Raw genomic sequence first — 23,310 nt, forward strand, 5'->3', positions numbered from 1 at the left:
TGGCACATGTTCCTAGTCACAGCTGTTAATGTATTCTCTGTTTCCAAGTGCAAGCCTTGCTGGCACTCGCTGCAAACATTTGAAAACACGAGTGCTCGCTTCTACTTTTAGAGGAAGGCAGTAATAATTTAAGCTTGTTTAACAGGGAATGTGGTATAAATACTGATGACAGATTCAATTGGATTTCTTTATATTAACATCACAGGTTATTATTGTGCTGCTGATTTATTTTTATTTAGGTATGTTGCTACTTTTTTCTACATAAAAAAAACAAACAAAAAAAAAAAAAAAACAACACACAAAGCTACTGTTCAGGAGTAAATATGAAAATATTATTCCTGTTATCCATTAAGGCTCGGTTCACATATATGCGATGCGGGAAGGCTGCGAATTCGCAGCCTGTTCCCGCATCGCACACGCACCCCCGGCAGTTCACACTGCCATATGCGATACGCTGGGGGTGTCAATGTAATCTTAACGACACCCCCAGTTTTATCGCATATCGCAGTGCGATCGTGCAGTTCGCACAGGATCGGATCGCACAAGTGTGAACCGCTGTGCGATCCGATCCTGATGCGGCTGCAAAAATGCCTCCTGTGCGTGTTTGCTGCGGGAGCGATGCGAATTTAGCCATACAGTTTGTATGGCTAAACTCGCACCGCACAGCTGATCGCATGTAATGTCGGAGCAGTGCGCTCCGACATTACATGCGAACCCCGCACACGCACAAGTGTGAACCGGGGCTCAAACATCAGAATGGAAAAAAAAAGCACCTTCCAACCAAGGTAAAAATTAAATATATGCAATTACTTTAAAGTGATTGTAAAGTTAAACCCTGCAAGACAGGCATAATGCATCGCATACTTGCTCATTATGAAAAACTTACCTTAAAACGAAGCCCCGACACGGACCCCCGGACACCACTGTGGGAGCAGACATGATCCTTCGGCGTCTCTTCCGGGTTCGGCGGCTCGGGCGCTGTGAGTGTCCAGAGCCGCGATGACTTCATCCCGTGCATGCGCGCGGGAGGATTAACTTTCCAGCAAGGAACTCTGAAGGTCCGCCGGACCTTCAGAGCGCATGCACCGCTCGCGTCAGCGGCTGCATGCAGTGCAAATATCTCCTAAACCGTGCTGGTTTGGGAGATATTAATTGTACCTAGAGGTAAGCCTTATTATAGGCTTACCTGTAGGTAAAAGTCACAAAAATTGGTATACTACCGCTTTAATCTCATTTAAGCTTTAAAGTGTTACTAAACCCAGGAGCCAGCATTCACTATATCTGCTCTCCCACAGTACACAGAACATGGAAATGCCATTATTTTAGCAAATATAAACTGCTAAATACCTTTTCTCATCAGCAGTATATAGCAGTCTTATACCCTCTATCACTGTCCGTCTAAGCACTGGTTAAAACTTGTAGGTCATTCTGCTCTGACTGTCCTATGAAGCTGCAGGACCCCTGACCCTCCGTCTGGAGAATGCAAATTGGCTCTGTGCCGATCACATGCGCCCCCCCCCCCCCCCAAAAAAAAAGAAAAAAAAAAAAAGAAATTCTAGAGATACACACCAAACTGAGCATGTGCAGAGTGCCCCTAAGGCTCTGTACTATCAGGAGATGAATTTGGGACAGTGAAAGAAGGGGAGGATCAGACAAGAGAGGAGAAAACTGCCTTTTTACAAAATGCAGAGGATTAACCCCTTAGGTTCCACAGTGAGTATAACAAGCATGCTTTACTGCATATAGTATAGTAGATGGGGTTGAATAAAGACAATAGTCCATCCAGTTCAACCTGTATAGCTGTGTGTCAGTGGCCTGCCATACAGACTGATTTTACTGTTGTGGGTTTAGTAACACCGTAATATGTAAATGTAACACTTCTATGTAATGTAGCTTTTATTAAACTAATAGCTCCTGCCATGAAGGTCCTTGTTCAAGCACTTCCTGTTTTTAGGGTGACAACACTCTGTCCCTTTCTTCTAATTGTACTCCTGCTTTGTCACTCTTTTACACAGATTTCCAGTGGGGATTGCAAGTGACCATTTCAACACAAATAATATCGCCGCACTCCCCTGTTGCCACCAGAATTCTGGCCCCCAACGAGGTCATGCAGCCACATTGCTGCCATGCATATAGACAGGAAAGGGATGCAAACAGGTGGCAGGAGATCTGCAACACTGAAGTTGAAAACAAGTATTTAATTTTACAGAAAAAATTTGCTTACAATACATAGGACTTTAGCAAGCGAGAAGTCATTCAAAAACGGTTTACTGCTACTTGAATGTACGCAGGCAGCGGGGTTTGTGCTCAGCGGTCCAGGTTTTTACCCCAGTCTCACCAACTGGAAAAATATTCGATATTAGGATATTTCTTACAGCCACCAATCAGATCCAATCCTACTGGTGCCAGCAATCACAGAAAGAAAGTACAGAGCACAGGCTTCAGGAAGTTCACACCCAGTGTCACTGTGAAGAGCTGTGTGCATTCCGGGGTTGCAGGGGGTAACAGAGCTAACATATGTGAAAGCAAACGATCTTCTGATATTAGCACCTTTGCAGAGTTTCCTCCATTTCAGAGTAGCTCACCAATTGCTTTTTACTTTTTGTGTGGAATTGATCTTTCCTTGGATTTCCTAAAGTAAAATTTCCTTATATATCATGAATAAAAATCAGAACTACAAGGCCATGGAATCCAGCTTTGTCCTCTTTGCAGATGAAGCTCTCCTGGCTCGTCTCCCCATCGCCTCCATCACCCAGAGCTGGCTGATTCTTCTTACCAGCCCCTGTGCACACATACACAGACAAAGCTCTAACTCCATCATTCTGTTTACATCTTGCCATGAGGATCAGAATATTGCAGTGTTTTGGGCCTTCAAGGAACACAACCCCCTGGGACATGTGAAATGGATATTTTTTAGGAGGCTATGGGTGACATGTCTCGAACAGCTAGACACAATCATTGTAAATGAGAGGACGCAGAACTAATTGCTCAATACAAAGGTTTTTACATTTGCTAAACAAAAAAAATATATAAAATTCAGTGATAGACAAGAGAAAGTTTAATTCCTGCCAAAAGGTCTACTTCAAAGTGAATATGTGCTGTCACATGGAGGGCAGGCTAAATAATCAAATGCCAAGCACTGGCACGTCACATGGAAGAAAAAGGAAGAACGTCAAATGCCAAGCACCAAAGCTGTCACATGGAAGGAAGGGAAGAGAGCCAGCACTAATGTGGTCATGCGAAAGGAAGAGTGTCAAATACCGAGGGAAGGGAAAGGAAAGGGAAGGGAAGAGATTCGAATGCCAAAGCACCAGTGCTGTCACATGGAAGGAAAGGAAGAGCGTTGAATGCCAAGCACCAGTGCTCACACAGAAGGACAGGAAGAAAATCAAATGTCAAGCACCAGTGCTGTCACATGGAAGGAAAGTAAGTAAATCAAATGTCAAGCACCAGTGCTGTCAGATGGAAGGAAAGGAAGAAAATCAAATGTCAAGCACCAGCGCTGTCACATGGAAGGGAAGGAAAAACATTGAATGCCAAGCACCAAAGCTGTCACATGGAAGGAAAGGAAGAAAATCAAATGTCAAGCACCAGTGCCGTCACATGAAAGGAGGAAAATCAAATGTCAAGCACCAGTGTCGTCACATGAAAAGGAAGAAAGTCAAATGTCAAATACCAGTGATGTCACATGGAAGGAAAGGAAGAACGTTGAATGCCAAGCACCAGCGTTGTCACACAGAAGGAAAGGAAGAAAATCAAATGTCAAGAACCAGCACTGTCACATGGAATGGAAGGAAGAACGTTGAATGCCAAGCACCAAAGCTGTCACATGGAAGGAAAGGAAGAAAAACAAATGTCAAGCACCAGTGCTGTCACATGGAAGGAAGAAAGTCAAATGTCAAGCACCAGTGCTGTTCCATGGAAGGAAAGGAAGAGTTACATGTCCCCCATAGAATACTACCAAACACGCTGCATCACCAACAAAAGAGCAAAAATCCCCATTTACCAAAGGAGTGTGTAATTAACTGCACCTTCCCAACCCCTTAACCTCAAGGGGAAACTGTAGATGTGAACAATTCCATGTCATTTGATTTACAACCTTCTGGATGTTATGAAATATAAACATTTAAAAAAAAAAAAAAAAAAACAACAATCTATCCAAATACAAAACAAGGAAAAATAATAAAAACAAAACAAAAAAAGGAAGAAAAGACTCATATGAGCTCCAAGGTGTTTGGAAAGTCTTGCCTCATTAATATGCATATATAATTAAAGAATTGGCCAGGCATCCCTCAGAAATCTATTGAGGTTTTCTACCTTGTCACTCTGGCGGCACTGCAATATAAGCACACATGGCGGCCCAGGACTGTGACCACATATCAACCCTAAGAAAAGACATTCTTCAAACAACTGCCAATACCTTCACACAAATGTGGCCACAGCAAGCTGGCAGCCAGATAGTGTTTCAAAACACCATCTGCGCTGTGCACAGGCTCTCCAACCAAAAAAGCAGCATGTCCTGCCGAAATCAGACAACATCCAGGAATGCAAGGAGACAGCACAGAACACTCCCTGTCTCTAGCTGTACCGTATGCCCGCTAGCATCCAAAGTGTTACACGGCCTTCCCTGTCCCCTGACACTTCCACCCCAGCCATGCTCTTTCCATTGGCCCTCTCCAGCTAAGCCAGATGTGTTTTTACTGGCTCTGCATCTTAAATTGGGGAACTAACCCTCATCCAACATTAATATTTTCTTCTGCATATTTGACTTGGAGGAAAAAAAAGAAAATCACAGTTCCAACCACAGTATATACTACATAACTACTTCTGCAGACATTTTTACATCTCATTCGGCCAAAATAAAAGGCACTTTAAATACAAATTACAGCCCAGCTGAGATATGAACAAGGACCCTAATCAGCATTAATCATCAAAGACCAGTAACGAGCTCAGCAGATACAAACCCATAACAGACTAAATCACGTTACTTCTATTTTAATATTAAAAATTTACACAGGCTATATCATTCATCAAACCAACACCTACATACAGACACCCATCTCTCATCTGTAACTCCTATATACAGGAAAAACAAAACCTAAATCATCCTCACTTATCTGTAAAATCATCAAACAGACAGACAGACGTCATCACCAAACAGCTACATGGAGGAGAAGATAAAGTAAGGAAAGCGAGCTGCAGAAAACCGTCCTTTATTCTGAAATCACACTTCATATATTTTGTAGCAAAGGAATTCAAAGTATGAAACACTGCAACCAAATATTACAATAACATTGGATTATAAAGCGAATATCCCTATACACATTATAAAGCCAATGCACATGGTTTTCATCTTTTATATACATTATCTATAAAATACATTCACAAGGCTTTCCGCATTTACCAATATAGTGGTTATAAGTATATATTTTGTATATTAGTATATATGTGTATTTGTATATTATGTAAGTCTCTGATATTAATGCACTTTATACATATTATATATGTGTGATATATATGTATATATATAATATTATATATACAAACACACACACACTTCTCGCTTTTTCCATATACGTACACAGGTATACTATATGGAATGCTGTTGTCTTTCGGCTAGTTGGGAGGCAATGCAATAAAGGAGACTTCCCATGATTATATATATATATATATATATATATATATATATATATATATATATATATATATATATATATACACACACATTAGGATCTAAATTTTATTTCTATAGTATACACAACCACAGATATAATAGTGTCATTCCCCTAGTAGCTGGCAGGGTATTGCAAAGCAGACTCGCCATGCATGTTGGCACACATATTAGGACCCACATTACTATATATATATATATATATATATATATATATATATATATATATATATATTACACACACACACACATACATATACACACACAAACAGAGTATATAATGGGTGTCATTCCTCTTGTAGCGGTCAGGATGATGGTAATGAAGGACTCTCTCACCAGGCATGTTGCACACATACATTCTGAGTGTGTTCTGAAGTCTCTATCTCTCCCTCTGTTATATTAATCTATATAGAGATATATATAATCTTTATATCCCTGGCATGGTGTTGACCTGATCCCTCTACTAGTTGTCAGGATGACGGTAAGAAAAGACACTCACCAGGAATGTCACACATATATTATATATATATAATGATCTACATTCTAATTAGTACCTAATTATAGAAGATCGTAAATATATATATATATATATATATATATGTGTGATTTTTTCCCTTTATATCCCTGGCATGGTGGTGATGTGATGATTCCTGTAGTAGTTGTTAGGATGATGGGAATAGAAGGACACTCACCAGGAATGTTACACATTCACCTATATATTACAATCTACATTCTATATCTTATATAGAGTCTCATTATTATAAGAATCTCTCTATTTCTATTTCCGTATCCTACATATCCCTCCCTGGCACGGTGCTGTGCTGACCCCTGTAGTAGTTATCAGAATGGTGGTAAAGGACACTCGCCAGGCACATTGCACACACATTCATGCTTTTAATTAGATCTACATTATATTGCTATATTATACTGTAGTATTATTGGTCTCTCTCTTTCTATATATACACAGTATATAGTGTATATATATATTATATTACACACACACACACACACACACACATATACATATACATACACATACATACTATATATAGTGTATATCGCTGGCACAGTGCTGATCCCTGTAGTAGCTGTCAGGATGATGGTAATAAACGACACTCAGTAGGAATGTTGCACACACACACAGATAGATATAAATATATATATATAAAATAGAAGCTACATTCTATTAGTAGATTATTCTAGTAGTGTCTCTCTTCCTATATATACAGTATATAGTGTATATTGCTGGCCCTGTAGTAGCTGTCAGGATGGTGGTAATGAAGGGGACTCACCCGGCATGGTGCAGGGACAGGGCTGTCAGTCCGCCTCTCCCGGTTCTAGCAGAGAGTCCCGGCCCGGTGGCAGTGCGGGGCTCCCCCGGCCATGCGGATCCCGGTAGATCGGTGTGTGAAAGGTCTGAAGGTAGGTCGCAGATGTGACAGGTCGGTGATCGGAGATCGGAGAGTCCGGTCGGTGGGTCGCAGATGTGACAGGTCGGTGATCGGTGGGTCGGAGATGTGATCGGTAGGTGGTTTGTAGAGGTAGGTGATGAGAGCAGTACATGTGTCCGGGTGTGTGCAGGCAGAACAATGAGTCGGGGGGCGGTGTGTACACATGGAGTATGTGTGTGTGTGGGGGGGGGGGGGTGTGCAGCCTCCGCTCACCTGGCTCCCTCCCATCCCTGGTGATGAAGATGCTCTTTGTCTGGCTGTGGGAGACCCCCCCCCCCATTCAGTATGCTGCTCTTTGTTGGCCCCTGATGTGTATGAAGAGTCGGTCCGGGGCCCCCCAGTGGGCTCCGCTCATTGACAGGCTCCAAACATTGGCAGCGCCCCCCCTATCTGAGCCATGTGCCGTGCTGATCCATAGGACAGGAAACAAAGTATCTCCTGCCAAGGCAGAACAATCAGCACGCTCCCAGTGTTTATCCTGCCATGAATGATATTAGAAAAGCGAGGAGCACTCTCCTCTAATCAGCTCTAATGGACACCATGATACACAAAGTGCCTTTTGTTCGGCGGAGGACGATTTTCCTCCCAGCGGTGTCTCCTCGGTCCTTTGTATGCGATCCTTACCTCTCCGGAGAACACAAGTCCCGGCAATGTGTCCGCCCGGGCTGGGACTCTTCATGGAGGAGCGCTCCGTCCACCTCTGACCCTTCTGTGGCCGAGCCCCCGCGGGGCGCACTCCGCACACAGCGCCGCGTACAATGCGCGCCTCCTATGTACCTGTCCAGTGTCTGCTACAATCCGGGGGAGGTCAGGTGATATTCCACAGCCCCGGGGGGGCCCCTGTGCATCATTCCAGCTCTTCGTCCTCTCTATGGTCGCTCTGTGCCTTGGGAAGTGAATTGTCGGGCTGCTGCGCTGTGTTATCTGATGTCACCCAGACACTTGTATACCGCCGGCTAATGATATCTATGGGTTTACACAGCGCCCCCTCCTCCTGCCTGTCTTCCTCCTCCTGCTCCGGATAATGGGCTGCACACAGCAGGCAGCTACAAGGTTCAACACAAGGAAGCTTCTCACTGACAGCTGCATGGAGGAGGAAGAGCCAGCAACCCTCTGCAAGGTGGCACTGCCCCCTCTCCAGTGGAAAGGTAAGGGTAAGTTTTACCATCCTCCAATTCTACCTCTGCTCTGAAGAGTGATCCACGCTTGGATCGCTTTTCATAGGCAACTGTTTTAACCCCATTTTTTCCTACAAACGTTCAGCAACCATGTGCATGGCACTTCTTTTCCCCTAAATGATAGCCACACGTTGGGTTGTTTTTGCCACAGGCAAGAAGCATTGCATCCCCCCTGTCTGCTGCCTTCTGCAGCCCAAGAGGCAGATAGGAAGTGGTTAAAAAAGAAAAAAAACACGGCTCAACCGCGCATTCTTGCCGCCCCCCCACATCCTAAGTAAGGTGATTGTAAAGCCTCAAGGTTTTTCACTTTAATGCATTCTATGCATTAGGAGGGAAAAACTTTGCTGCAGCTGCCCCCCGTTTTCTTACCTGAGCCCAATCCAAACCAGCCAGTGGCTCCGGCCACTGTCTCTCTCCTCATTGGACAGATTGACCCATTGGCTCCCGCTACGGTCAATCAATTCTAGTGACACAGAAGCCAGGGGTGGGGCTGAGTCTCGCTGTCTGTGTCAATGGACGCAGCAACAAGACTCGGGAGCATGCCAACACAGGTGCCCCCCCATGGAAGAAGGCTTTTTATAGGGGGCACCCAATGAAGGGGAGGAGCCAGGAGCACTGACAGGGCACCCCAGAAGAGAAGGATTTGGGCTGCTCTGTGCAAAACCCTTGCACAGAGCTGGTAAATATAACATGTTTGTTATTTTTATTTTTTTTAAAAAAAGCAAACCATGACAACACCTTAAAAGTTTTACCAAACCCAGGACTCTGCGTTTCCATGTTCTGTGTACTGTGCGAGACCAAATATAGTGAATGCAATTATTTTAGTAAAAACTGCTAAATGCCTTTTTTCATCAGCAGTATATAGCAGTCTTGTGACTTCTATCAGTGTCTAGGTAAAGCTTGTCGGAGGAGTTTTCAGTCTCCTCTGGCTGTCCTATGAGGCTGCACGACCCCTGACCCTCTGTCTAGACAGTGCAGATTGGCCCTGTGATGATCACATGCACCCTCCCAAGAAAATAAAAAACCTCTCTAGCAATACACACCAAACTGAGCATGTGCAGAGTGTCCCCCAAGGCTCTGTACTATCAGCAGATGGATTGGAAAAACTGGAAGAAGGGGAGGATCAGAGCAGACAGGTTCAAACAGCTTTTTTACAAAATGCAGAGGATTAACACCTTAGGTTCCGCAGTGAGTACATGAAGCCTGCTTTACCTCATATACAGGCTGATATTACGATTGTAGGTTTAGTAACACTAAGATTACTACGGTATAAAAATAAAATTATGGTGACATGCAGACCTTTTATCACAGAAGGGACAGACTGGGGGATATTTACTAAAACTGGAGCACACGGCTCATCTGTATTGGGGCTCATTCACACTAGTGCTTGGAGGGTGGTACCACTCCGCAATTCAGCCATGGTTCTACCACCCCCAACACTCCCTGTTTAGCTGCTAAGGCAGCTCCCGGGATCTACACATACAGCGGCCGCAATGCTTTGCTTCTCAGCAGGATATATAGCGCCGTTACGTTCATTGGGTGCTATTCAAGTAAACAAGGTTGTCCTGCTACTGTGGTTGCTGCACGCTAGTGCAGGGTCCAAGGGGTTAAAGTAGGAGGTGATACAACTCCTCTTCACCTCCTGTCAGTTGCTCTCTGAAGAGCGATCTGAATGAAGATTGCTCTTCAGACATTAACGCTGGTGTGTACAAGCCCCTTAAGTGTTCTAACCTACCTGCTTGCAGGGCACACGCACAGCTCAGCGTAGGATTTCAGTATCTGCCGAGATGAATAAATGCACACATATGTGCAGGAGTGAAGTGATCTCAGCCCAGGAAAACAAAATGGCCATAGATCAGAACCCAGAAGAAGACAGGGCACTTTAAATCTTACCACACATGGTACAATCTGATCATGCAATCTCCTTTAGGATATCTATACAATATACAGTCTCTATCATTTATGGCTCGTTCACACAGACGACAGCTACAAGGTTCAGCAGAACAAGACCTCAATATTCACCCAGAGCATTACTGGGCTGCATAGTGGAGCATTACTCATATAAGGATGCTTCTTTTGAAAGACTACAGAGCAAGATGCCAGAATTCCACCATACATGGTCCAATCTGACCATACAAGCTCCTTCAATGGAGCAATAGGTGTTTGCCCAGTACTTGGCACACCTAATATTAAAGAATGTGGTAGAGCAGTAGCTTCCAGGCATTCAGGAGGTGATACTCATTACGACAGCCAAATGGGGATCTTGTATGTAAATTCCGCACCACAACCATGAGCGAAGTGTGGGGTATTGCTTTGTGGCTGACTGGCTGTGTCGTGTGTACAACCCTGAGCAGCTGGATGCCATCTTCTAGGGGGGCTCTGCTTTTACCATCACCCATGTGACCAAAGTCTTAAGTACTTTATTATATTGGACTTTTTGCATTTTGCACAATTTATCACTTTGCACTTTTATATTTCATATTTATTTGTTTTTTTATTGCATGTCTATATATCACTTATTCATCTATGTTAATTATTTATTTTGTGGAGTTTGGTTCACTGCTTTATTTATTACTGATACATTTAGGTTATTCATCTATTTATTTTTGTGAAGTTTTTTCCATATTTGGTTCACTGCTTGATAGTTATCATTTATTTTATATTATTTGCGCAACACTATTTATTTAATATATATATATATATATATATATATATATATATATATATATATATATATAGTGCTGCGTAAATTTACAGCGCTATATAAAAAACTATGTAGTACAAGGGCCTATATGATATGATACAAATGCAATGACTTGTGTAGGTTTGTACTCATATTACATCATTTTGGAATCTAAAGGAAACTGTACAATCAGATTGTATAGTGTATGGTCAGCTTTAGATTTACTAAAACTATGCAATAAGAGGACAGACCTAAACAATCTATTAAATTTGCATTAAATCAGGCAGGTCTTTGCACTATGTAGTTGGTGAACCTAAAGTTGTAGTTGGTGTACAAACTGATTGAATAGTGTATAGTCAGCTTTAGGTCTGCCAAGCAGGAGATTTTCACCATCAGATTTATCACACGTCAGGTTCACATAAGTGCAGGACCATCTTAATAGCATCATGGGTCCTTAAGCGAAGTAATGCACTGGGGCCCCTACCAACTAGCCCAAATTTAGACACCTACTCCCAAGAACTAGCGTATAAAAAGTTAATAGAATGAAACCTATATTTATTAGTACTAAAATTAATTTTAAACGATAAAAAAATGCCATAAATGAAAGACTCGTCAACACAAAGGGCACAGTACAGGGGGGAGGCGGCAGCATCAGAAGGGCACAGTACAGGGGGGAAGGCAGCAACAGCAGAAGGGCACAGTACAGGGGGGGTGGGAGGCAGCAGCAGAAGGGCACAGTATAGGGGGGAGGCAGCAGCAGAAGGGCACAGTATAGGGGGGAGGCAGCAGCAGAAGGGCACAGTACAGGGGGGAGGCAGCAGCAGAAGGGCACAGTACAGGGGGGAGGCAGCAGGGCACAGTACAGGGGGGAGGCAGCAGCAGAAGGGCACAGTACAGGGGGGAGGCAGCAGCAGCAGAAGGGCACAGTGCAGGGGGGGGAGGCAGCAACAGCAGAAGGGCGCAGCAGAAGGGCGCAGCAGAAGGGCACAGTACAGGGGGGAGGCAGCAGAAGGGCACAGTACAGGGGGGAGGCAGCAGCAGAAGGGCACAGTACAGGGGGGAGGCAGCAGAAGGGCACAGTACAGGGGGGGAGGCAGCAGCAGCAGAAGGGCACAGTACAGGGAGGGGGGCAGGAAGACAGCACAGGGGGCAGGCACAGAACAGATTCCATAACGCTGCCCAGGACACATGAACACATAGCTATCCTAGGACAGTTTAGTGAAAAGTGTTAACTATCCCAGCAAATCCAGGACACTTGGCAAATATGATGTAATGCAAGATTATCATGGGGCAGACGTGCACCTGGGCTTCCCATGCATTAAGGGGGCCTTGCATAAGTGTCCACTGTACAGAACGGTCATCCATACAGAACAAATGAAGGTGGATTGCCAACAACACTGATCGGAAGTGTAATTCATATACAGCAATACATCGTTGTTGCTTCCCCCTCCGCCCCCCAATCTGGCAGCATGAAATGGTAAATAGGATGTACAATACATTTAAGAAAGTATACAAACACTGGTTAAATGTAAACCAAAAGGTAGATTTTACTTTACTTTTAGTAGGTCCTAAGAAGATTGCACAAAGATTGTGCAGGCAGGTTGTAAAGTGTATAGTGAAGTTTAGCAATGGCAGGTAACATCTGCTCACTATTGGTTCACCAACAACTGGTACTGCTTTGTATACTGTTGCCTAATGCTAGTGATCCGGTCACTGGTGACTGCCCGCTATTGGCTGATGAGGCAGAGCCGCTCCAGGGTCTAGCATCGACAATATAGTTGGGATCCACCAGGCTGCCAGATTAACAGCTGGCTCCGCCTCTTGAGCACACAGCTGGAGTCAGCTGCTCCCACCCTTCCCCAGCCTAGTATTTTGGTGGGCAAAGACGGAGCACGCCTATGTGTGAAACATGTCAACTGTAACCTATCCTGTGCCGTGCTTGAAGAATAAAAGACATTTTATTTCATTACAATTGAGGTGAAACCAGCTTTCTTCTAATTTGCATGTACTGTGGTAGCGAGCTGCGGTCAGCACCTGTGAGTAATCCTTTACATACCACACCTGAGCAGTATCTTGTTCTCTAGTTTGGAGTTCGGTGGGCAAAGCAGAGAGCGGTGACTGACAGTCACTGCTCTCCACAGACCAAGCGCAGAGCAATCAGCGGTCACGCAATCCTTCAGTCGTAAAGTGGACGTTAGACAGCTGCAGGATAGAGGGGTATAGAAGGGTGTTTTTTTTTTTTTATAACCCCATACTTCTTTAAATTAAGTAAAACGAATGATACATAGTCTGTTAGATCATTTTATATATTTTTATGCAGGTTTTATATATTTTATAGCAGAGATATGTCAATGTCATCTGATTATGCAACATGGGCTTTTCAGTTTATCATTTCCTTGTCCCTAATTGTATGGGGGGTTCATTCACACCATCCCACGTGCAAAAACACATGCATGCTGGCGTCCATTGTGTAGGGGGGGTGCTTTGCGTTTTTTTTTTTTTTTTTCCTAGAAATGTATTGAAGTGTTACAGAACGACACTTCATTTAAGCATACGCACATCTGCATTTTTAGGCAATGCACTGCAACATTGCGCTGTGAACCGCTCACATTGGAAACAATGGCTTTCTATGAGTCTAACCTGCATTGATCTGTGCAGATAGTGTGAACGAGTCCTAAGGCCGGCCATATACAGTTTGAATCTCGTCTGATTCAACAGAAATCAGCAGAGATTCGAACCATGTATGGGCAGGTGTGATTGCAGGCAAGAATTTCGCTATGTGTATGGCCTGCCTAAGCCCTAAGAATGCTTGATTCTCGAAGTTAGACAGTTTCTTATATTTAAATATTTGTAAATGACAGTCCCATGCCCAAAACGATTCATACCCTTGTGTTAGCCCCATTCACATGCATAGCGGAACAAGTTTTTTTGCAAATAATTAGCTTATTGCTCATAGGACAGCCCATTCAAGTGCCCATAGGGCAGTTTCCCCAAAGTGTGTGCCAAATTTTTACACCGAGCCAGAGTTTTTTCTGTGCATTTTTCAATCGTCAGCCCATTCAAGTGAGCTTCTTTGCTGCATTTGCTCATTCAAGTGAATGGACTGCCCTGTGTGTGACAAAACGCACCAAAGAAGCTTGGTTGCCAAATTTTGGCAACAAGCGTTTTGTCATGTGACAAATGCAGCAAAAATGCACCATGATTGGGGTGCCATTAAGAAATAATGGCACTGCAAGCACATTATGTATTTTGCCAGGTTTCTAAAAATGAAAAAAAGTTTGTGTGTGTTTTAGGAGCAACCAAATACACACCACTCAACTTTTTGGGATGGGAACAAGGGACACCTATTAGCAAAAGTATGTAGGCATAGGACACACCCCCTGTCACGCCCCCTTAAAGGAGAATTATGCAAACAAAAAAAATAAAAGTTTTTAGTTAAAACCACAAGTGCCTATATTTTAACCACTTTTATTCCTTTATACTGGCTTTTAAAATTTATAAATACAACCATTTAGAAATTGGATCAAAGGTTTCGGACCGGGTAACACTTTTTTTTAAGATAAAAAGTGCATTTTATATAAAACTATATAGGATCAGACTAAAATGAGGGCCAATGAGGAGGAAAGAGGGACTTTGTTTCAGATCAGGGGCAGTTGGGAGCTCTGAAAATGTAAACACAGCCTTAAGATGCTGTGAATTGAGCCTTCTTCTGGATTCAATCTGAACACAGACTACATTAGCTGCTAAAGGTTTCAAAATAATGATAAAAAAAAAAAAAAAAGAAAAAAAAAAAAAGAAAACAAAAAAGGGTGTTAAGAGCACCTGGAAAAAAATTGAAATTAACTATAAATGCTTATCAAGATGGTATAGAACGCCAGTAAATGCACATAAATGCCACCCAGAGAAATCTGCATTGTGCTGGGTGCTGGTGGGACTACCCTAAGATCCGTGATTACTGGCAGAAGGTACAACAGCTTATTAGGGAAATTACAGGAGTGATTATCACAGATGACCCATGGACGGGTTTATTCCACAAAACAGATAAATCAAAACAGCAGTATAAAAAGCACAAAAGTTCCAAACCTGAAAAACGCAGCAAAAGGGGGAAAATCCCCATAAAAATTGTTAGACACAGAAAGTCCCACTCTTAAAGATTGGTTCCGAATACATATACAAACAAACCGAAAACATATACAAAAGAACTGAATACATATACAACATGGAATACATATACAACATGGAATACATATACAACATGGAATACATATACAACATGGAATACATATATAACATGGAATACATATATAACATGGAGTACTTAGGCAGCAGAGACGAGGAACGAGTAGAGAGCTTTTCAAATAAATGGATAAATGGGTAGACTTCAAAAAGACAGACAAATATACAGAATTATGGGTAGATTATGGGAGCGATTGAAGGATGTATTGGAGGGTATATAGGGGGAAAATGTAATCTTTGAAGTATATTTTTATCTGTATTTTTATACTGAGTTGAAAATCAATAAAATTTAGATTTAAAAAAAGCTTGCTTGGCAAAAAGTGTAATTCTAACCGTGTAAAAAGCGCAACAATCAATCAGTTAAAACCCTAAAAAGCAAATACAAGATTTAAAATAAAATAAAAAATGGATGAACAAAAAAAATAAATTGCACGGTGCCCTGACTTAAAATTCAGCTCCCATGTGCTGTGCGATTATACATCCTTTCCTTGCGAAAAAAAAAAAGCCTTTTAAAGTCGTTATCTGACTAGCGTAATTGCCACTTTAAATTGATCCATGTCAACAGAAGCAGGATCCCTGGGGATTGTCACCTTGAAGCTGGTTGTAGAAAAGGGTTGACAGGATACCGGAGCATCTGAATATCCTTCAGTCTTTTCCCCTGTCTAGAAGCCAGCTGCAAGCTCACTTTTCCTCATTATTTAATAGTTGCAGATTTCAGCGTTGTTGGCAGCTCTCCCTGAATACATATTTTTTTTTTTAGATGTGCGCCTTTTTTTAATACAGCTAAAATAACATCTTGCATCATTAGGAAAAAAAAAAAAAGTGATATACAAGGCCAAATAGGCAAAGCATTAAGACACGGAATAACACAGAGATGGATGGAAGATTAGCAGTGAGAGAGAGAACACAATGCAGGACATAGCAGGCTTAATAAATGTGTAAAGGGGCAGGTACCAAGAGACTAGTTGATACACATCTTAAGAGCTTTCTAATGAACACATTTACTAGAGCCAAGTGCTAAGCCGATACAGATAGGCGTCCTAGACTGGACAGATCTGTAAACTGAACTTACCACCATGGTTTAAGAAGCTATAAAAATGCATCTGGAAGTCAGAGAAGCCAGCGCTGACCAGGAATAAACGGAGATATGGCGAGTCTGCTGAGGCTCTAACTAAGTTCCCCCCTACTTATAAGCTCCTCTATGGTGATGCATAGAGAATTCATGACTTCACACAGTGGGTATTAAGTGAGTGCATTCAAAAGAAGCTGACACCTGATTGATCCTAATTGAAAGCAATACACCCGACCAAATACACCCCTTTCCCATCTGCTCTGGCCTGCCACCAGCTATTCTCTTCAGGAGAAATAATAGTTTTAGATATTCTAACCCAGCAAATAAAAGGCCATCTTCTATGCAGGGCTGCATTAACAGAGAAGAAAAAAAAAAAACAGGGCCAGAAAAGGTTCAAATGGCGACTTTTACTCCTTGTTGGCTTTAACAAAGCTCAATGAAGCCTTTTTTATTCTTGCCTTTCTATGTGCAAGACTTGATAAACTGAAAGAGGAGGCGGAACTCAATGATCGGCCAAGTAGCATTGATGAATGGTCAATAGACTTTCTTCTTAGGGTGGGCGCTGGGAGTTGGTAACAAACCAGCTTGGATGGGCGGATTTGCTAGTGTCCACATTCTGCTCCAGTTTTCCTCTCAGACCAGTGGCTACCAATTGTGGCTGGCACATTTGAAAGCAATCTCTTTGGGGAACGTAGAAGTATGTGCAATTGCAAGTCTTTCAAATTCAAATTTGTCTAAGGTTCTCTTTCAGCCTCTCAAATTTTCCACCTAGCTGGAGGCTATTAGTGTTTTCCTAAAGTATCCCACTGATAGGGCAAACCCACCTAATGGGGGGAGCGATATGGGTGGGTAGAGCTGTGTTGGATGCCCTAACTTCACACCAGTAAAAGCAATCAATTCACACGCCTTAAAACATTCATTATTATCATTGCTATGGTGCAGGGATGAATGGTTTGTCTTCTAGCTGGTGTTTTTGTAATGAAGGCATACAATATTTAGATACAGAGTTCATAGATAAACTAATTAAAGTAAAAAAAGAATAAAAAATTAGACCCAAAAAATAACATTTATTCAAAAAGGGGGTAAGTGCACCCAAAACGTGCTATATTTTGGATGATCTCCTAGACCATGGTAGGGACATTTCTCTGGAAATATCACGCCTTTATACACTCAACTAGGCCAAAACAACAACAGTCAACTGTTGAAAAATGTCAAGACCAGCACCTATGAGTTATTTTCAACCAGACATAAGCTGTGGCTCTGGATAACATATAGTAGCATACATCTATGTAACGTGGAACTACTTGCAAAATGCTACATTGTTGTTGGGTTTCATAGCAGTTTATAAACACGTGAGACATATCAGTAAAAATATGATTAGGAACCAAGTTTGTTTCAGGGCTTCTTCACACCAGGTGCGCACAGGAACAGTCTGCCTTCTGAAGGTGCATATAATTCCTAATGGGACACCCCCCCCCCCCAACATGCTGCCAAAACACTGCAGTAACATGCGGCTTGTTAAGACGTGATTAAAAATGGCCCCTGCACCTTTTTTGCACATTTTACACGCAATGAGCTGCCCTAAAATGTGATGTGCAGGAACATGCCAAAAAGTGCATTTAGATGCACCTCATGGTATGAATGAGCCCTCGGTGTTGTTAACGTTTGCCATTGTTTATATGGGTGACATGTGTGCATATATTGTGGTTACCAATACGGATACTCCACCCACTTATGAACATCCTGCAAGTCCATCCATAGGCATAGACAGCAGAGAACAATGCTGGGCACCCACACCTTTCAGAATACCTGAGCAATGGCTGCATCTGATTGGATGCAGGTGCTGTTTAGATGACAATTTTCTGCCTGGCTTTTTTGATTTTGAGATTAAGCCTAGGTTCACACTGGTGCGGCGCGGAGAACCGCATGTGATTCGGAAAGGAATGGCACCGCATTCCCGTTTAGATCACATGCGATTCTTTGCAGTGCAACTTGAGCCCCTTTATTTTGTATGGCCCAAATCCCACACCACCAGCACGAAAAAGGTGCATGCACCTTTTTTCATTGGCCACAATGCAGTCCTATTCAGGCAGCCAATCCCACTGCATTTTGTAAATCATTTTTGGGGTGACATTGACACCCGCATTGGTTCACATGAACGGAGTGCGATTGTGATGTGGTACAGGAATCGCTGAAAATCCACACACCGCATCAGTGTGAACCTAGGCTAAAGGAAGTTGGGAGGGGGGGCCAACATGACCACCCACAGCTCGAACTTCAGTTCATCAGGAACCTGCCAAAATTTGCTCCCTGTACGGCTAGTCCTAGAATTGTCATCAACACTATAGTTTAAGTGAATGATGTTGTTCTGACTTGTGATTTATGCCCCATACACACATGCAGATTATCTGCAGACTTTTGTCTGCAGACTTAACAAAACCATATAATATGAGGTCAAACCTAAACATTTTCAATTTGTATGCAATCCGGCAGGCCCTTGCACTACATAGAAAAGGTAAGTCTGCAGACAAAAGTCTGCAGATAATCTGCACGTGTGTATGGGGCATTAGGCTCGGTTCACAGTGTTGTGATCCAAATGTTGAGCGACTTCCTTGCGACTGGAGAGTGCAAAATCTGGTGCAGGTGTGCATGGTAGCCAATAAGCTTTTAACGTCAGCTTATTCAATTCATTTTTGGCAATAAAAACCTGGAAGCTGATTGGTTTCTATGCAGAGCTCCACCGGTTTTGTACTCCTAACTCTTAAGCCCCGTACACACGATCAGATTATCGAAAGATCTGTCGTCCGTTTTTTTGTGGCATGCTAGTCTGATGTGGAAAGTGAAGAGGTTTTTTTCATACGAATTTTCCCGTACGACAGAATTCTACTTCAGAAGTGATGTCAAGTGTTGGATTGCTTTGTATGTGTTCTTTTGTCTCTGAGCATGCCTAGTCTTGCTCTTAAGATTTTTTTCCGTCGAAATCTGTACTAATGAGATGAAAATTGGACGTTGTATTACGGACAACAAAAATTTTATAGCCTGCACATCAGGATTTTGTAAGCCGAAAAGTCGGAGTTGGCTGTCGAAAGCACCATACTAACAATCCGAAAATCAACAGATCGGTCGTCGGACGAAATTTCCCTTAAGATTTTCTTATCATGTGTACGGGCCTTTAGTAAACCAACTCTGAAGTCATCTCTGAAGTTAAGGTCCCATAATGATTTGAATCTCATCACATATGTGTATATAAACACCAGGTATAAAGAGAAGGTGCCTAAAGTACTACTGGTGGGGGAAGTGAATGCCTACGTTAACCGTGTTATTTAATGAAACTATATATTGCATTAAAAGAACACCAAACAAATATTTGACTCGGCTCATAATTCTCATCCACTTGGGAGAAAAGGTCTGGTAGCAAATATACACAAGCTTCTATCTGCCTATGTCTGCCGCATATAAATTAATCTATCAGTTAAAAGAACAGGTGGCTTTGCATAGAATCCCAATGAATTGCAAACAGTCTATGAAATAAAATAGGATTGTCTATTCACTCTGCCTTCTCCTAGGCGGCATTAACTGAACAGACAGAGCAGCAAACAGACTTAAGTACGGTGATTCTTCCAGGCAAAAAAAAAAAGAGGGATGGCGGTATTAAAATTCAACTAAATTCATTGCACAAGGTCTCTTAACAGTTTATTGAAAAGCCATTGTTTTAATGTCAGCCCCTCTTGGTTGTGAGTGATGGTGAGTTAGTTTTGTTAAAATGCGAGGGTGATTGCATATGCTCCAGTGAACCTTCCCCTCCTCTCATCAGCAGGGACAAAAACCTGCAGCTTTGCTGTCTGCCGGCTGCCATCTGGACAGCCTCCCCTCCATGCCCACCCCTTGTCTCACTACGGGCTCCATTACAGGCCTCTCGAGCTGTGTTGAGCTATTCATGACATACCAATTTCAGGTTTTCGACTTGTCCGCTTGCAACAATAAATGCTAATCAGGACAACCATGACTGGTGTTATTATTATGAAGACAATGGGATAGGTCTATACATTTCTTTCACATAGACTGAGAATTAAAAATAGACACAGTGAGGGTTCCCAATTCCTCTTTCATTGACAGTGATGCAGCTATAGAGGTTGCAAAGGCATCAAAGTCCATAGTACTGAGCGAAGCCGTTTGGACATCTTGGGGGTGATTTACTAAAACTGGAGAGTGCAAAATATGGTGCAGCTCTGCATAGAAACCAATCAGCTTCCAGTTTTTTTTTTTTTTTTTGTCAAAGCTTTATTGAACAAGCTGAAGTTAGAAAATGATTGGCTACCATGCACAGCTGCACCAGATTCTGAACAAATCAATCCCCTTCTTTTGCCAAGTCATACATTGAATCATCAATATGAACCATTGATCAATATCTTATATATATTTTTTTTTTTTTGGGGGGGGGGGGGGTGAATCTTGACAGATGTAGAAATGGCCAGGAGGCAATATAATGATAGAATTGAGAGGAAGAAAGTACTAAATAGGGATAAGCCAATCATCAAGAGTTATATTTGCAGACATTTTTGCAATTCTTGCTCAAAGTTGGAAGCTGGTGCACTTGGGCAGCACAGTGGCTTTAGCAGTTAGCAATTTTGTCTTGCAGCATTGGGGTCTCTGGTTCAAATCCTGGTTAGTACAGTGTCCGCATGAAGTTTTCTGGGGAGAAAACTTACTGAAACTGGTGCAGCTGTGCATAGTAACCAATCAGTTTCTAACTTCAGTTTGTTCAATTAAGCTTTGACAATTAGCCCTCATTCACAATGAACGCAGGCTTGAAGTCGTGCAAGTTCAACTGAGCTCGCACGATTTCAAACCCCCATTTTGATGCGAGTTTGGGGACACAGATGTCTATTAAAATCATCTCCAAAGTCGCCAAAAGTAGTGCAGGAACTGCTTTTGGAAATCGGTGCAGGGCTGCAAAGTTGGCCTTGCACCATTTGGGACAGTGCTGGCTATAGGCTGTGATTTGACATGTAAAATCGCGCCCATGTGAACAGGGGCTAAAACCTGGAAGCTGATTACTATGCACAGCTGCATCAGCTTAAGTAAATTCCCCCCCCCCCCCTTCATGTTCTCCCTGTGCTTGCCTGGGTTTCTTCTCACACTGAAAAGACAAGCTGGTGGGTTAATTGGCTCCTGTCTATATTGGCCCCCAGTTTACGGTAAGCATGCGAGAAAGAGACCTCGAATTGCAAGCTCCTAGAGGGCAAGGACTGAGGCCCCATTCACATCTGGGCGTTTTAGAATCGCCAGCAGAATTATGGGTTTTTGCCCTTGATTCTGGTAAATTTGCAGAAAAATATGCATTATTATTAATTGCACCCCAAACATGCAAAAGAAACAGGCATTTTGTCACGCAAGAAACGTGCAAAAAATGTTTAAAACCACACTTTCCAAAAAAGTAGAGGAGCTACTTTGGCTCATTTTTGGAGCAGAGAGCAGCCCAGTCAAATGAGTGGTGCTGATCTAAAAGCGCTGCTAAAAAAAGCGATGCCCTGCTGTCAATAGAAGTGAACGGGGCAGAATTTACAATATTGTGCATACTATACTATATAAATACCTGTAATAAATTAACTTTGCAGCAAAGCCTATGGGGGGGGGGAGGGGCAAATATTGTTATTCAATTCTGGCCCTTTGTAGGAATAATATGCAAGCTACTGTCAGACAAAGGCATGGGAAGCCGAGCACTGCCTGGGGGAGCAATACCAAAAAAATTACCAAAATCCCTCTCCCTCCACAGAATTATCATCTCTCTTCACCACATAGCTGTATAAAGTGATGTCTGGGTTATCTATTCCTTCAACATATTGGTTCCTCCAACCAGGGGCAAAGGCCATGCACTGCATTCGATTTCTGGAGGAAAACCTGCAAATGTTGTTAGCCACAAATTTGCCTTGATTATTCTTCAGACATGTAAGAACAGTAAACTTAAATCTACTACAATAGGATGGTTCACTTTGCACATCATCAATGCTTTCTGCAGTTTCCCATAACAATGTTTGGAGTTTGTTTTACCGTGGAAAACACGGTACAACAATGCTACAGGCTTTTTTTTAAAAAAAACAATACATTATAGAATATTTGATCAATGCAAAAATAATAACATTAAACTGTATGGTATTAGAACAGCTGTGATCTGCAGAGTAGTCCGCATTGGGAGAGAACTTGTGGCCAGTCTGGTTCTATTGAAGAGTGCAGTGTTATCAGTCTAACAATGGTGCTTTACTGACAGGAAGAGAAAGCAGAGTGAGCTCAGAAAGGGGTGGTGATGCCTTTGGACTGTCAAATCTGCATGCTTTCAGGGACTTGGCTCTGCTGTCTGGCAAGGAAGCCTGAAACACAACACAGGCCAAACAGATCGGCTGGGTTCACACTGCTCTAACATGAAAGTTCCATGACTTCCGATACGTCTTTGCCCTGCAACATCGGTTAGACTTTAATGAACAGATTCCGACTTGAGATGAGTGTGTAAGGGTAACCCCAAAACTTGACTGTTGAAGCCAGATTGAAAATTATATTTATTTAGACAAACATGTAGATAGGAAGCCATGTTTGGAGAGCAAGTCAATCACATTACATTCTGTTGGCTTAAAATGAACATTGCTCTATATGACTAGGGTTTCTAATACACTTTTATACACTAGTGGGTGGAAACCCTAGTCATATAGAGCAATGTTCATTTTAAGCCAACAGAATGTAATGTGATTGACTTGCTCTCCAAACATGGCTTCCTATCTACATGTTTGTCTAAATAAATATAATTTTCAATCTGGCTTCAACAGTCAAGTTTTGGGGTTACTCTTACAAGTGCAACTTGGATCTGGTAAGGGTTGGGATTTTCTTTTATATATTTTGCAGTAATGAAGGCCCCCTGAACCTCCTTTAGGGAAAGGGAGCCTTGACTGCTGGAAGCATGGCGCCACTGTGGGTGTGAACCTAAAAGAGAAGTTAAGTAGATCCCTTGGGATTGGCTACAAAGACCT

The 23,310-nt window shown here is 42.5% G+C and overlaps 1 protein-coding gene across 4 annotated transcripts in view; it reads right to left on the bottom strand.

Annotated features, from left to right (window-relative positions):
* Positions 1-23,310, bottom strand: part of RUNX1T1 (RUNX1 partner transcriptional co-repressor 1) — a 213,184-nt gene that overhangs the window by 126,635 nt on the left and 63,239 nt on the right. Inside the window, exon 1 of one of the 4 annotated variants that reach the window (XM_082258317.1) lies at positions 7,747-7,845. The exons of 2 other annotated variants lie outside the window; for them this stretch is intronic. In XM_082258317.1, coding sequence (XP_082114443.1) covers positions 7,747-7,801 — 55 coding nt within the window. In that variant the 5' untranslated portion in view covers positions 7,802-7,845. Of the gene's footprint in view, positions 1-6,963; positions 7,056-7,746; positions 7,846-23,310 lie in introns of those variants that run through there. One more of the 4 variants, XM_082258319.1, reaches the window with a different exon arrangement.

This window comes from Pelophylax lessonae (assembly GCF_965119305.1).
Source record: "Pelophylax lessonae genome assembly, chromosome: 5".
Lineage (NCBI taxonomy): Eukaryota > Metazoa > Chordata > Amphibia > Anura > Ranidae > Pelophylax > Pelophylax lessonae.